The sequence below is a fragment of the Balearica regulorum genome, chromosome 3 (genome assembly GCF_011004875.1).
Source record: "Balearica regulorum gibbericeps isolate bBalReg1 chromosome 3, bBalReg1.pri, whole genome shotgun sequence".
Taxonomy (NCBI): Eukaryota; Metazoa; Chordata; class Aves; order Gruiformes; family Gruidae; genus Balearica; species Balearica regulorum.
Window position 1 is genome coordinate 27,375,354 of NC_046186.1, and position 16,783 is coordinate 27,392,136.

The following is a 16,783-nucleotide window of genomic DNA, read 5'->3' on the forward strand; positions in this document are numbered from 1 at the left end:
TATTATGGTGTGTATGGTGTTTTACAGGCAAGGCTGAAGACAGAATTCTAGAAGGCAAAAAGAGTGGTGTTTTTCCACACACATCGAAAAAGCAGAGGCATGATCATGCTTACAAGACCAACATGTGAAAGTAATTTGCCCTTTATAATGCTTTGGAATATCAATGGGGGAGAAAAAAGGAAAACATTGACAAGCCAGCCCATCCACCCTATCAGATAAGTCTCTCTAAATACCTCATTGACAATAAAAGTGAGTTATGCATAGATCTTTAAGGACTCAACTAAAAAGTTGGAAGTAAATCAACTATTCTCAATTATTATTGTCATCAAAATCACCTTCTGTGTCCAAAGGCAGTGCCTAAAAGATCAAGGAAATCTTTAATTCAAGTACAGCTGGCCCACCACTATGTTTTCCATAGCTCTCTTTCCAAAAGACACTGATAAAAATGACAGTAGTTTAATGGTTATTTATTTAGCCACTGTTGGCAACTCATCCTTCAGGAGAATTTAAAATTTATAAAGCTTTTTAGAAAAAAAAAAATCTGCAAAGTGTTACCATAATAATTTCCCGATAGTAGGAAGGAAATCATGGTATCTAGAACACTACACCAATCTTGATGTTATAAAGTGTTCCATTTTCACAATGGAATCAGTCAAATGTGAGCATATTTAAAGAATATAATTTTCTGCCCAATTAACTGATAATAATTAAAGCTAATGAATTTCTTCCTTATATGAAATTTAGGAAAAAGATAGATATAGTGCCTTATTTTTAAAATAAACATTTAAAAAATTTTATCAGTTTTTATGAGCTTATTAAAAAGTACTCATATAATAATTATATGTCACAGCTTCTGCTGAACTGGTTAAATTTCCAATTTATTACATTAAATAGTAATGTAACAAGATTTTAACATGTTCTAATCACGCAAACCTGAAAACAGTGGAGTGGAACAAGCAGAAGAAAAGGGACTGGTACTGGAGAAACTATGACCAAAAAAAAAAAAAAAAAATATTATATTACTTCAGACTATTTGAGAAGATTAAGTGTTGTCATGACAAAATGAATCATGAGATTTCCTAATTTTTTATTGCTTCCACTTCTAGGCTTCACAAATTTAGGAAGATTTTTTTCAGCCTCCATATTCTGGATAGTAAGTTGTACAGCAGATGAGAAAGAAATGTGCGTCATTGTAAAACTAGTAATAAGACCAGTGGGTCAGTGTTAACTAAGCACGAAATAAGTAAGATAAAAAAAATCTAATGGTATTACCATTAGCTGTACTTTCATTTTACTGTGACACATAATCTTGCTCAAAGGATTGTTCCAGACTCTGATGATAGATAAGACTACTTAGGGACTAAATAGCAATCCAGCCATACCACTCACTAAGCTCAAAACGTCCTGAAATGTTCTTAATGGCAGGATTCAACTGGACTTCAAGACACCTGAACTTAGGTATCTACATATTTATGTCTACAGGTGTGTTAGGCATCCCAGTACAGTCAATTTATATATTCACATGTAATGTCTTAAGGTTCCCTAAGCACAGCATGTAGGACACAGGACCTGTGCCTTTTTCGACAGCTGGAGGTAAAGTAGGATACTACAGGGCATCTTAAATGGCATCAGCAATGAAACATGGCCAGCTGAATCAAGCCACTTCTCAGCACTGCCAGCAATGGCCAAGAGCACATGACACAACTCAGCCAAGTAGTAAGGACACAAGTCAGATGGCTAATTACGGGCACCTGGTACATTTCAGGTGCGTCCCACTTGACTTCCAGCTATTGCCGCAGAGGGCACAGGTCTCCCATAAATCCTGTCTGCTATCTGCCAACCCTATAAGCCATCTCAGGTAACTTAGGGCATCTCACATGGCACCAGACAACTGTGCTTAGGCAATTGAATCAAGTCCTGAGTATCAAAAAAACTGCAGGGAGACAAGAGACAATTCTCAATCACCAGTTGAATCCTCTCTGTATAGCCAACAGCCAGCTGGCTTAGTAGCTTAACTTTCCGTCTTCTTCATACCATTCAGGCAAAAGTGAGACACGGCAGAGGTAAGGAACTTGCCTATCCTCTCTCTTCTCTTTCCCCAATAAATTCTTCATGTAAGCTGTTTTGCTTTATATGAAGCCAATATATAGTTCAATTCAAATTATGTTTCCAGGCTTTTAAAAATTCAGCTGTGATCAGCTGTGGATTCTGTTAAATCTTTTTCCTAATCCCAGTATTCCACATGATATACCTTCATCACTAACCTTGCTCCCCCACTTCTCACATACTAACACCTATATTTAATCTCATCTTAACTACTTGCATTAAAAGTAAACCCTAAAGCCACATACAGTTCCTTTCCAGATGCTGCTGTTGAATTATTTCCCTATGGGTTTCACCTAACATTCCACCAATGTCCTCTGGCGCTTCACTCCACACATCTCATGTATTCAAAGCCTTTAAACTTTTTTTCCAAGAAACTCATAAACTAACACCTTTATTCCCACACAAAACAGCTAACATCTGTGGACAAAAAAACCCCAGCCAAACAAAGAAGAAATGTCTACCCAGTACAGTTTTCTAACACTGCACCTTTTAGCAGTTTTTTCATGTATTTTTTTTGTCACAAAAGCTGTTGAGAATCACACTCATAAGTATATTTAATCCAAATAACAAAATCAAATGTAATATAACAATTGAGTAGCTTTCATTCATTTACACCAAACCATAAAATAAATCTCTGTTTAACAAGGCAATTATCTAAAATAATATAAGCTACAATAGCATTCTGCCAGTAAGTATAATTTCCTTCTTATCACCTGCATCATCTTTTTCATCTTTTGCAACATTAGAATTTTGCCCCAAACTATGATCGAAATCTTTGCTATCAATTATTATGTCTAATCCAGTAAAAGTCTGAAAAGTCATAAGCTGATTACTTCCAACTCTAATACCATAAGATTGAAAAGCAACCCTTAAAACTATCCCTGAAAGTATTTTCCTGAAATGTAAATAATGTACTTACCTGTTTTCTGATTCCTTTGGCATGATTGATTAAAAGACTAGATAGTCAGAAAAATAAAGTCTGTATCTGATTCATAACCTAATGTTTAATAAACACTTTAATTACAACTTATGTCACTATCAACATTTTGCAAAATAGAAAAAACTTTTATCTCCACTACACTAAGGGGTTGTTTTTGACATTTCTGCCCCAAAAGGGTTATACAAGTGTACATTAATACAGCAGTAATAAAATATTTCCCTTTTGCTGAAAAGCAAAAATGCTGAATTAGCTTTACTGGTATTTAGCACAGTATGAAAATTTGATTTTGATCATGGAGCTACAGGCCTCATATTACATGCTCTTATCTCAGAAATTCCAGATCAGCCAATAAAGCAACTTTTCTCAGAGTTTCAATGTCCTGATGAGTTTTTCTGCGTGACAGAAGATGGATGGATTAGATAGTCAGAGAGAATCTCTCTCCTACAAATTTGTGCCTGATAGCTTTTTATTCTCATTCTTAAAATTAGTATTTTTCTGTTCCACTATTTTCTGAGGTTCAGTTAATTGATGAGCCTTACTGAGTGCATAGTACTTCATTACACTGTATGTCGAAGTCCACAGATGCATTATGATGTGCGTTGGCACATGTTGTAGGGTGGTACACATTCCCCAGAGAGTTCACAATACCACACACTATCTTTAATACACATTTCTCTTTCATACTTCATCTATCTTTTTAAATATACATTTGGGGGAAAAGAAGAATGCTAAAGAAAAGATTTCACCTTTGTTAAATGAATGAGAGTGCTAAACAATAGAAGAGAATTCAACGCAGCCTGAAGTATTCAATAACTGCTGTTCTGAAGTCCCTCACATAACTTTAAACATAACTCCTTTAAACATAACTCCTTCCACATTTGACACATCAAAGGATCTCAATAACCTTCAATTCCCAAAATTTCAGAGAACTATCACCTTGGTTAAACGCCTCAAATATTTATGTTGCGAAAGAGCAGAGAGTGACAAGAACTCATTTCAGCTTTATCTCTGGACTGTACCTACACTGCACCAGTTTCTCACTGCATGATATTCACATAGAAACTGAAATTCAAACACATTCTTCCATGAACAAGTGAATCTTCCAACCCAGATGCTGCAAGAATTGGAGCGACCTTTTACCTCTGAAACACCAAAAAAGGTCCTAGCATTAAAACTGAGAGAAAATAAGTGACTTCATAAACTTCATTCCAGGTACCCAGCATTCCATCTTTAAGCCAAATCTGAGTGAAAAAAAAAACTAACTTGAGATCCAAGCCACTACAGAGACAACTGTTACTACTATTTATTAGTCACCTCATCAGACAGGTCAAAGATAAAAAAATTTATTATTTAGGAGCAGTAAATATTTTGCTTTATGAAAACTTCTATGTCTGACCAACTTGCAAGTCTTTCAGTAGTCTTATAAGGCACTAGTGAGATTTTCTTACCAAACCAGAAGCTAGAAGATCCACAAATTGTAAATAAAATCCTTATTAAAATCTGAAACAAAGATAATATTCCCATTTATTTCAGTAGGAATTAAATTTGGATCTATTTGGTCTTAGACAAGTCACTTATCTTCACACTCGGCCAATGCAATGAGTAAATGAATTAAAAAAAAAAAAGATCTCAAGATGTATGAATTTTAAAATGCTGATTTGACACATTGGGGTGTCTGAAATTAATCTTTTTGCTTGAGCTGGCAACAGAGGAAATGAACATCACTGTGCCCACATGTAGTCTTGGAAGGAGGTGGAGGTGGTACAAGTCAAAAAGGGGATCTCACCAAAACACAGATGTTGGGTCTGAGTAGAAATTTCCTGTGCATTTTTTTAATTCTCAAATCTGCAGACCAAGATCTGTAAAATCCTTTACAACATTTCCAGGTGTATTATAAAGTTCTACACCCACATGATAATCCTAATATAGCATAAATCTGTATCACCTAAAAAGCTCATGTTATCTTTCCACTATTTACAATCAAATGGCACAAAAGAACTAAATGTCAGTGACTCCATTTAGGGCAAGCTTACACGTTATTATCAGCCTCTTAACTTCTAACATGCTGTTTGGTACCTTTAACAAACCAACTACTTAGCCTTTTCAGACTTTCTTTGTCCAACATTTTATCCACCAATGTTCTTGAGCTCTTATTCTGCAGCATAAAGAATACTTGAAAAAATTGGCATGAGTCTTCTGACTGGATCTTCTAAAGGGGAAATTCCTTTTGACTTCAAAGAAAATTTTGGAAAGAGCTCAGCATTGAACTCTGTCTACTCTGGTTAAATTCAGTGGGAGTGCGTTTTTGTGTTTTATTTACTACCTTCTGTGTCAGCGTATATCAAAAGTCATTTATCATCTCCAAAGTCATCAGGAGAAGATACAGCTTGCTGATACGAACTTAATAGTTTATAATTTAATTCTAAATTATAGTAATCCTTTCTACTTTATTCTTCTATTTATTTTATTATTAATAACTTTGTATGCTTTAAGTAAACATTAAGAAAATAAATGTTGCTTGGAAATCCACAACTAAAGAAAAAAAGTACCTATCTTGTGATGTATTCATCGAGAAAAAGATCTATCAATCAACTGAGTTCTGTATTGACAAGGACTCTACATCCAGAGGAATATGGGCTGGAAATCAGGAATTTCAAAGTCTCTTAGTGATCAGTTATTTAGTCTTAAATTACATGAAAGATAATGTAAAATTTAAATACTTTGGAAGCTCAGGATGAAAACACAGAATGAGGTAACAATGATGGGTAAAGGAGAGAGGGGAAAAAAAAGGATACAAGATCTTTGCCCCATGCAACTAATATACTTTCTCTATACTGATTTCATTAAGTATTTTCAAATAATGTCATCCTTTTTAAAAGTCAAGAAACAAGAATTCTGCAATATAAAGTTCAGGACATCTAGCTTCTTTTTTCTCTACTAAAAATAGACTTCATATGCAATTTTCAGCAGATCAAAAAAACCTGAATGTAAATTATGATGTATTTCTTGCATATTGTAATTGTCATAATAAACTAATAAATTTGCAATATTGTTGACAGCAAATTTTTATAGTAGTTCTTAAACTAAATAAATTAAATTAAAAATGAAAATAACCTAAATAGTTTTTTAAGGAGAACCTGCAAATGTGAATTTGTTCCTGGAATAGATAATTACGTGGAGATAAAAAGAATATGAAATATAGTATGTCTCAAATCAGTTGCTCTGAGGTGTAGCTAAAAGATTAAAATAAAACAGACATGCCTTCTCCTCCCAGGTAGCATAATAACAGATGCCTCATTTTTACGCTGTAATTTGAAAGAAGAATCAACCATCAAATACAAGAAGTGGTTACAAGAAATATACATAATTGTCATATGGACTGTGGGTTTTGTTGTTATTCTTGAGTTACTTTAAAAATAAATGTGAGAGGTTTCTATCATATGTTTAAAGCATGATAGTATATTGCAAAATCTAAACTAGCAAATTAAAACTGCAAAAGACACTTGTGTGGATCTCTTGATCCACGGGTGCCACGCAGGAGGAGATGAGGGAATCTTAGGCTGTGTGGTTTAGGTCTAGATATTTAGACATGTAACATATAAATCCTTGCAACCTAGGCACTGAAACAGAATTAGCTGTCTAACTTAGAGGATCCAAGCTTTTGTTTGTTATTATACGTACTGAGTGTGTAGAATTTGTGTTCCTCTCCAGTTATAAAACTGATAATAAAGTACGCTGTGCTTTCCAATGATAATATACTGAACAACTGTTAATATTCTGGGTATCACATCCCACGTGACACCCTAAATCTAGGACAGAAATCATACCAGACAACATAGCACACATTAGCATTATTTAGATAGATTTACACCTCCTCAAGTCACAGCCACATCCAGCAGCACAAGAGACTAGAGTTTTATTTTTGACTCATTTTTGCTTTCCTTGTGGTAGACATAGGCAGCCCTCACCACATCATATTAATATACTCGTAATATACATTAAAACACAAAGGTCTAAGAGAAAGATGTTTATTACTTATCTATATTTAGCCACTAGCTTCTTGTAGAGTAGGATGCACTGATTTAAAGTGACAGAAGATGAATATTCACACTTAAGTTGATATTCTGACCTTAACCAACTCTATTTTTTTCCAAACTATTGTAAACCATGCAAAGTCATTAAAAACTGGATTTGGAATTGTCTCTTTATTACATCACTTAAATAACTAGTCCTTTGTTCCTTATTATACAAACTTTAAAATGTCTTAAGAATCTAATAATTTTCCCTGCTATGGAAACCACATCATATAATCCTTTTTCTAAACCTAAATCATATAGGTTATTCACCTTCATTATTTTGATTAGAAAGCTCTTAAAGAATGTCACCACTTAATACTTAGCTTTTACATTTCTACTCTGTATTTAATATCTAGACAGATTATAAGTGTGCATTTGTGTGTGGCAACATATTCCTTTATTTTAAGCAGCTCTTTCCTCTTCTTCCCTCCCTGTCTGCCCATCTGCCAGGTCTTAACAGTAGATATCAAACAAACCAAAGTCATTTTACATTTCATCTCCATTTTCCTGACCATTCCAGTGGTGCAAGACATAACTTGTTCCAGCTGGAATTCAATCACTTGAACATGACTAACCAAAATTGAACAAGCCTCAGATACAGTCTTTTGCAATGGCACTACATTTCCCTGTTTGACTGAAAATACTTGATCTGATATATCCAAGGACTTAATTTGATTTTTTTAACAGCTGTACTATATTGGCAGCTCTTAGTCCTCGCTCCTATGATTTGTGAGTATTCCAAGGTTCTTCTCTTCTTCAATTGCTTCTAACTGATAATGTCAAAGTTTCTAGTTTGGGTTATTAGTCTCAAGGTATCTAATCATTCTCTATCCTTGAATTTCATCCCAGTCTTTTACACCACTTCTTTAGCCATGCAGCTAAGGACATGCTGTGTCCTTAGCATATTCCTAATGCATTAAAACTCCATTTTAACCTACATGAAAACAACATTAAGTCTGTAGGATGAGACCAACGTCAGTGACTCTCAGACCATCTCTCCTTCCAGCCAGAAGGTTCCTACCAAGCTAGAGGACAACCATCAGCAGTGGATGAACAGCCAGCCTTCCTCGCTGCTGCTCAGCCTGAGCTTTTTACAAAACAGAACACAAAGTACATTACAAATTCCAGTCAAGTGCTATGAGTCACCATCAGTAGCAATCTCAATCACTGCGGAAATCTCCCCAATACTGCAACATCTACTGCCACCTCCTTTCTAGGTAGATCCTAGCACATTTTATAGTTCTAATATAAATCCATATCTTTAACAAATTCTCATGTAGCTATAGCTCCCATTTAGTAAAATTAATCAGACTTTTAATATTAAATTAACCAGATCTATTAATAAAAAACAGTATACACTGGGGCAATGCTAAGAAAATTAAACAGAACTGGGATCCCCTTGTATGAAACATAAGACAGTATTTCTGAAGCAATCAAGACGAAGAAATTAAGAAAAGGGAGTAAGATGAAGATACTGCAACAGGAATGCGGTGTCTCATTGACTAGTCAGGTATTCAATAGGGTTTTTTACATAATACAGACTAGTCTAAGTAAGAGTGAAACTTATTTCACTCTTAATAAGTGAAATAAGTGATGATAATATTAGTAAATTCTACTAATATATTAGTAAATTCTACTAATAGATAGTAGAAAATTTTATTTCCTATCTAGCCATTAGCCCAATTACCTTCTGCTTTTCACCTCTCCTTTTCAATAACTTTGCTCCTTAAGCAATCCTATGTTTTAATGTCAAATACGGTTGTAAAAATACTACAAAATTGTTGGCTAAATGAAACAGGAAAATTAAGGGAAAACAAAGACTAAGACATCCCACTACTCACTCTACGACCTATTATTTTGCCTCCAATACAGCCCCAAGTAGTAAACCTGGACCTTTAAAAATTAGTCAGCCCAGTATATAACCAAATTTTTATATATTTTGGATATTTTAGGTAAAATTGAGTAATTTTATTTTATGAGAGTCCTGGTAGCAACACTCTAATAACACCTACATTTTACTTCGTGCTTAAAGAAAAATCCTGAAAAACTCCTGAAAATATTTCAGTAAGAAAATCAACTTATCACCCATGAAAGCACTAAATTATTTCTGGGAAACTGTTCTTGCACCTTAAAGTCCCTCCCCTATTTAATTTCTTGGTACCCATATAAATGTGACTACAATGGTGCCCCCATAACAGTCTTGCATACACTGGTCAAAACAAAAAAACAGACTTTTTACAACCATCACTTAAGCTAATATCATTTCTAGATCACATAAAAAGGAACACATTTTTTCTTGGACAAGACTGGTACAGAATGCACTCAAGCATAAGGAAAACCTTTATGGGTTGTTTAGTAGCCATGTGAGAAAAATGGAAATCTGAACAGATTCTTGTAAAGTAAAGAAAATTACTAAAATCACCTAATAGAAATCACAGAGTGAGGTAATGCAGAAGCAAATGTCAAAACATTAACAGTGACCAGCTCCTGACTTAATCTGTGTTGATGGGCTCAGCAGACTGTGCAGCTTACAATCACATCAATGTGCATGGGGAGTGTAAGCTAATTCTCATGTTTGCTGTTTAATGAGGAAGACATCCTTCTGTATCCTTGGAGGAAGAAAAACGGTGTTTAAAATGAAAGAAGAGCACTGCAAAAATGAAGCAACAGTTACAGGCATCCATTACAATAAAGAAACCTTTTTTTTTTTCTGATCTATGATTTTCCGGGAAGATGTTATTGCTTGTCTTTGACTTCAAACCCTCTCTGTTGCAAAAGCCCTTGAACCTTTCAGATGCTTTGTCTGATAGGGGGTAGAGACTGATGCAATCAAGTGGCATATCAAGGTATTTTGAAGGAATTTTTAAAAAACGTTCTCATCTTTTGAAAGAAAATGATGCAGCAAAATGTAGCAAGGGTATATGAAGAAGATTATAGTGCTTTGCTTCCTGCCTAAGACATAAAAGTCCTTCCGTTCTATGTTATTTCATTTTACAGTAAGAAAACATTTTTCTGCTTTTACAAAAACAATGGAAGGAATTATGTTTGATCTTTTCCCCCAAAATTCTATGCTGGATAGACACTATTCTCAGGGAATTGTGACAGCTGGAAGTTGTATGGAGCTTACCTATACAAAACTCAAATACTGCTCACAACAGTATTGCTTTGGGTATTCCATATACGTAGCTTTTGAGATATCAGACCATCTGAAGCAAAATTACAATGCCGCCAGCTTTCATGGCACTCAGAACATTATATTTTTCATGATCTCCCCACCACTGAAGTTACATTGCTACCTAATAATTAAATTTCACTTCCCGATGGTGGAGAAAAATGGAAGATCTACCCATGGTATGTCTGAAAGGTGTAGAATACAGAAGAAAGATGCAATGAACAAGAAGTGCATTTTTTATAAGACATGATATTTAAGCCAATTTTGTTCTAGGCTTGGCTCATGCTTTTTAATGTTTGAAGCACTGACTGATTACTGGAGTTAGACTTGGAATGAATGACAGTTCAGACACAGTATGTCCCAACAATAAGTGCGCTGTTGTAGTAAAGGCAATCTCATGCTCAGAATTATTTCCTTCTTTGAGTACTTTATATTGACATCTTCCTCCAACGTCCTTCCAGATTTATCCAGCCTCTCCCCAAAAGCCACCAGTAGCTTCCCCTGTCCTTCATTTCTTTCCTTTCAAAGCCATGATTAGGACAGTCATGGCCTACAGTCTTCATCTGGCCGCCTGCACACGTGCCTCCTCACCCAACTTTCTCTCCCAGTCCCCACTTTCTCCAGGCACTCCCCACACCTGGTCGTGGCTGACAGACAGGAGGGTGAGCAACCACCTTCTTGTCATCCCTCCATGACAATCCCATGGGTACTCGGAGCACCCCAGGCCGAAAGGAGGGTACAGCTGACAGCTCTGCCTCCACACCCTTACAGCTGTAATGACTTCCCACCCGACAGCAGATGGGCTCACCACACTTCAGTTTGAGAAATGTGAACTCCGGGGAGCAAGGTCAATACTGTGGCCTTGCAAAAATATGTGTCGCCCTACAGTTTTATGACTTTTCACACAGTAGATTATAACAGGTGAGAGGGACATAGGTAAGTGGATTTCTTTAAGACTGCCTCATCCCTGTCCCTAGCGCCACTAGAGATGCCCAACTGTGTGTGCACTATCAGTCACAATCACTATTGACCAGGAAAGGCCCAGCGGCGTGTGGGGATGAGAGAGGCCCCGACTCCTCCATGCACGCCGTTACACCCGGCGCTGGCCGGCGGGAGGGCCACCGGGGCGGGCAAGGAGGGGGCCGAAGGCCGGGCTCAGGCGGGGGGCAGCAGGGACGCAGGGTACGTGCGAGGGGCGAGGCGGCGGCGGCGAGGGGGCGGTGGCGAGAGGGCGGCGGCGGTGGCGGCCCCGCGCGCCCGGCGGGCCCCGGCTTCCCCCTGGCGGCAGCCGCGCCTCGCAGGGCCGGCACCATCCCATCCCTTCATCCCCGCCCGGCGATACCTGCCCGGGGTGCGGAGCCGCAGGCGGCGGCGCAGCCGGCTCCCCGATCCACAGTTGTTCCTTGAGGAGGTGCTGGTAGCTGAGGCAGTGTTTCAGCGCCGACGGCACCGTGCCCATGGCGCGGCGGCGGGGCGCTCCCCTGGTCGCCCGGCACCAGCCGCAAGGCCGGCGCAGCCTGCCGGCCAGCGGGGGCCCCGCCAGCCCCGCGCCCGCCGCAGCCACTGGCTGCAGCCCGCCCCGAGCAGCGCCTGTGATTGGCGGAGCGCGGGAGCCCGCCGCGCCGGCATCCCCGCCGCGCCCCTCCCGCGGCTGCTGCGGCAATCGCCGCCTCAGCCCGCGGACCCCACGACCGCCGCCAAGCCCGCGGCGGTGGGGGGGCGGCCCGCCCGGAGACGGCCGCGGCACTGCCTCACCGCCCCCTCCTCACCTTCCCGGGCCTTGAGGGCGCTGGTTGCCCGCCTTTGGCGCTGGCTTGGCCGGCGCCACAGTAGCCTGCCACTGCGGGGCCGGGGTGGGAGAGAAGCCCCTGAGGAGAGTCGGGGACCCGGCGGGCCCAGAGCTCGGGGGACGGGTGCAAGCATGAGGACAGACAGCCGACCAGCCCCGCGTCCCTCCTGGCACTCCGCCCGCCCGGGGGAAACGGCGCTCAGCCTGGGCTTTCAAGGCTCTTGGCAGCAGGCTTGAGGGGAAAGAGAGGAAGGGACGGGGCTCCTTGAGACCAAGCCCGCCTGCCCTGTTTGGGATCCTGGGGCTGCCAAATGGTGTGGAATGAAACGTGTCCTGCTCATTCGGCCGTTCAGGTGGCAGCAGGGCTTTGACAGGAGGCTTTATGCGCACACTTGCATTTATGCTTTTCATTTGGGTAGCAGAAACTTAGAACATAGCAAATGGAATACTTTTCAGGTTTTAACAGCTTGCTCAGAAGCAGCAGGTTATATTTTGTCATCTCCTTCAGCATTCAGTACGTCAGCCAACTTTCCAAACTACGCTCAAGTGAAATACCGAATGCATTGGAAATTGTTTCTGGATCATGCCTTTTCCGGGGTATCGGGGATTTTTTGTTAAATTCACTAACCTTTCCCTCGGTCATTTTCTGCAAAAGTTTAGCAAGTTTACAGCCAAGTCTCTGTTTCAGTCGTTTGCTGATAGACACGATGCTCTCAAAGCACCATCTTTTTCTTCTGCTGTTCTGCATTTCTAGCTTGCTGCCCTCTAACTCCGAACCCCTCCCTGCTTCTGAGTGCCATTGTGAACCAAGCCTGGATGCTATCTGCTGGCTGGCAAATTTTTGTCTGTCAAGGATAATGACAGCTTTTCAGAAATGAAATATTTAACATAAGACTTTAAAACTTATTTTAAAGTATCGCTAGTGGGCATCTCTGCAATTTCAAATCTGGACACAGAAAAGTGCCAGGGGTTTCTCTACTGACTGTGATCTGAGGCAGTTAGTATGTTTTCTGCCTTCTTCCAGTAAAATATTTGTAAATTCAGAATTCTAATGTTTTCAGAGTTCAAAATTCCACTGAAGTTTCCATTCAATGCTGACTCTGGATACTTGCTTTGGTCTTGTTACCTGTAAAGCTAGGGATAAAATATACAAAGGCTGGCCATAAAGTCAAGCCTTATCTTTTGCTCCCAGTGAGAGACAGTTTATCTATGATTTGGTACAGGTGAAGAGAAAAGCACTTTATTGAGGTAAATAATTTCGTTTTGCACTTTTCTATACCTATCATAGCGAGTTGGAAATAGGGTGAAAAATGCAATCATGAGGACTATGTCTATCTGTAAAGTACAGCTCTCCTACTTACCTGACCTGTTCTCAGGTTACTCCGATGCTGAAGTCAAGCTTCATTTTCCATTTAATCATCTTTCTTACAAATACCTCTGAAATTAGGTTCATTGTAACACTCTGCAGGTAGCTTAGCCATCAAACTGCTATCTTCTCCACATTAAATTCCTTCTAATAGCGTTGCTTCTTTGTCACTGTTGCTATAAACATAACTATAGAACATACCGCCAGAATTGAATGCCACTTTTGTAGGGCTTAAAGCTTCAATGTGCTCTGCCAGCCAAGTCCACTGTGAACATTTTCTGGCACAAACCTGCTTTAAGACTCAGAGAATATGGTGAAAAGGAGTATCTTTGCCTGAAATCCCAGTGCTGTTGGGCAGAGAAGGAAAATATAACAGTGATATAAAGTAATCCCAAATTAAGTGGGTTCTCATGCAACAGTTTCCCATTGTTTTTTTCTGCTGTACCTCTTATTTTCCCTGAAATCAGAATTTGTTTTTCACCCTTGCCAATTTAGCACTGAATTTTTCAGCCAGTGCTTCTAATTCCATGTAAGTTGTTTCAAAATCAAGAGATGTATGAGTAAAGCACATTCATCTGAAACTCTCGTGTTCCTTGGGAGAAGGACATGATAATTTATCTATCGAAAAAGTACTGTGTGTTAAAAGCTTTAGAGCTAAACCAAATTGTTCTTCCTAAACAAGAGTCACATGAAACAGCACCATGTGAAAGGAGCTCCAAGAAGAGCGCATCTTAAGCAGGCATAATCACGCCAATACTGTTCTTTGCCTGCAGGGGCTACAAAACTTACTCCATCCCACTTTCTGAGTTAATATGAAGGTAGATATGATGCAATATGCTGTTTAAGCTTGTTTACTTTCAGTGGTACTACCAGCCTATTTACTGATAGAAGCATTTGCAAAATCATCTAAAGAATACTGGTGACTTCTGCCAGATCTTTCTGTAACAGCACATGGGCCTCTTGTGATCTGGACCTTTATATGCCCTGTGCTGTTCCTTATTTTAATTCTGCATAGTTTTTGTTCAACAATGGCATTTTGGAACAACTTCAGTTTACTAGAACACATGGAAGGACTCAGATATGTTTAGTGCTTCATCAGGAGAGCGAACAGAAATTGCACATGACTGGCTTTTGGCTTTCCATTTGTCTCTTAAAACTATTTATCATTCTGATACTCCTCTGAATCTATCATTGTCATTGGCTCACAATGCTTTTCACTAAAATAAATAATCTCTCATAAAAGTCATGCCACCAAGCCTACCAGATGGGGAGAACAGGCAAATTTGTGTAATATGCAGAGAAACTTCAAATATTACCATGAGAGATGTTTCTGCACTGCTTATTGTTCCTGTGCAATTACACAGGTAGCTGGCAGGCAGATCATTAAGAGTGGAAACATCAAGCATTTGGATTTCCTGCAGTGTGGCACAAAACCTTGGCCAAGAAAGGCACGGTAAAAATAGGTTGATCGTTCACAAGCATCTAAAAGAAAATAAGAAAGTTGTTTAAAGAGTGATTTGATGACAGCAAGAAGGACAGAATCAGAAGCAGGGGAGCTATTCATACTGCTGATAATCCTAAGTGCCAAACTGGCGAGCAGCCAAGGTGCCTACTAGGCAGGGATCAAAGACACATATGGTGAGTCTCAAACAACAAATAAGCCATAGAATTCTGGCAAGCATTGCAGGAATAATATGCTCCAGCCCTGACAAAGAAGATGAGGGCTAAAGAAAAAACAATGGGGCTACCAATAGTGGATGATACCTCAGGGAAAGCAAAGCTTTCATCATTTCAGTTTTATTGGAAAAAAATGCAGATAACTTCTCACATATGGTAGGTCTGGTTGATCTAAATTGATGGGAAGTGTAACACAATGTTAAAAAAGATTCTTTACAGTTGTGGCAGTAAATCAGTGTTCCATTAGCAGTGGCATTATTCAGAGACAGCATTCTTCAGAGAGTTAGTAATAGATTTACTTTGCCAAAGTAAGACTACACGCCAGGTGATAGACACCTGGCATTTGAAACAGACACAATCAAGAAGAAAGTCCAAGTTACGTCTTGCCAGATGTTGGATCCTGTTCTTTTCTGTTCTTTCACTGATTCAATCAGATGGCAGGGGTTTTGCCAACTAGATCACAATGTAAAACACAAACAAAAAAATATTGAAACATTTTAATTTTATTCTCATACTACTAGACAGTATTAAATAGGAAAAGAAGGAAATTCGGGGAGCTTAGACCTGGTTTCACAGTCACAACAGTTACACACCTATAGACAGAGTCATAAAAGAAGGGATGTACCATAAGCTATGTTATTTCATATTTATAAAGGGCACTGCCTTTTACACTGGTAAGAATGGCACTCTGCAGCCCTTTGGGTGGTCTCCAAAGTGCCAGCACTATCATACCTACATATAATTGTTATCAGGCATATCAAAGACAGCAGATAATTGTAGCAGGCAGTGCTTATTTATGGATAACATTTTCCATTTGAGATACTTCCATAACTGACAGAAATGCTTATGAACAAATGTGTCCCTTGTCTGACTCCAAGTTCTGCAAGCTCTTCGTCTCATTGACCTGACCTACCACTCGGCATTATCAGGAGAAATAAGGAGCCAATTCCTGAATGGATTTTCAAGGTGCTATTATAATATTTAAGAAAATATTTCCTTTCAAAAGCAAATATTTTGCCTACCATTACACAGACTGCGTTTCCATCTCTGTTTTTCACATAAATGCAGTTAGTATCTCGCTCTCCTCTCCACCCAGTCTTTTCTGCCAATAAATACTGGTGTGATTTCTTATATGGATTATAAGGTGCAATATGCAGTAACCTCTGATTTCCTTCCTCCCTTTATGTTACTAAGAGCCAACAAAACAGTATTGATTGTCAGTGGGGCCAGTTTTCTTGCTCTTCTAGCAAGCAACCCCTTTACGTCACTTAGTACAAACAGAAACTATAAATCATCCTTAGGATGTTTAATAAGGAGATGCTAGGACAACTTTTATGCAATATCCATTTCTTCTCAAGTACAGAGCATTTATCAGAGTTTAGCCAAAACAGCACAAAATAACCACCTGACAAGTGTACCTGCACTGCTTTCTGGGATAATGCTTTCCAAACAGGAAAAAAGATTTAAAGACCTGCACCTTTTCTGTGTTCCCTTAGGAAGCAAATCTTCTGATTTATTTTAAACATGTATTTTACGATCAAATGAACCGTATGCTAATGTATGCATTTGTCTCCCTGCTGACTATAGAGAGCCTAGGGTAACTACTCAGCTGTAAATGTAGCTGCATTAGCTGTATTTACTCGAATGAGTCCCACGC

General features: G+C 39.1%; 1 protein-coding gene and 1 long non-coding RNA gene across 2 annotated transcripts in view; one reads left to right on the forward strand and one right to left on the reverse strand.

Annotated features, from left to right (window-relative positions):
• HMGCLL1 (3-hydroxy-3-methylglutaryl-CoA lyase like 1) overlaps positions 1-11,918 on the reverse strand; it is an 89,241-nt gene extending 77,323 nt beyond the window's left edge. Inside the window, exon 1 of the mRNA XM_075747375.1 lies at positions 11,637-11,918. Coding sequence (XP_075603490.1) covers positions 11,637-11,753 — 117 coding nt within the window. The 5' untranslated portion in view covers positions 11,754-11,918. The remainder of the gene's footprint in view (positions 1-11,636) is intronic.
• The window catches only part of LOC142600928 (uncharacterized), a 637,768-nt gene that overhangs the window by 299,421 nt on the left and 321,564 nt on the right, over positions 1-16,783 (forward strand). The gene's annotated exons all lie outside the window — the stretch shown is intronic.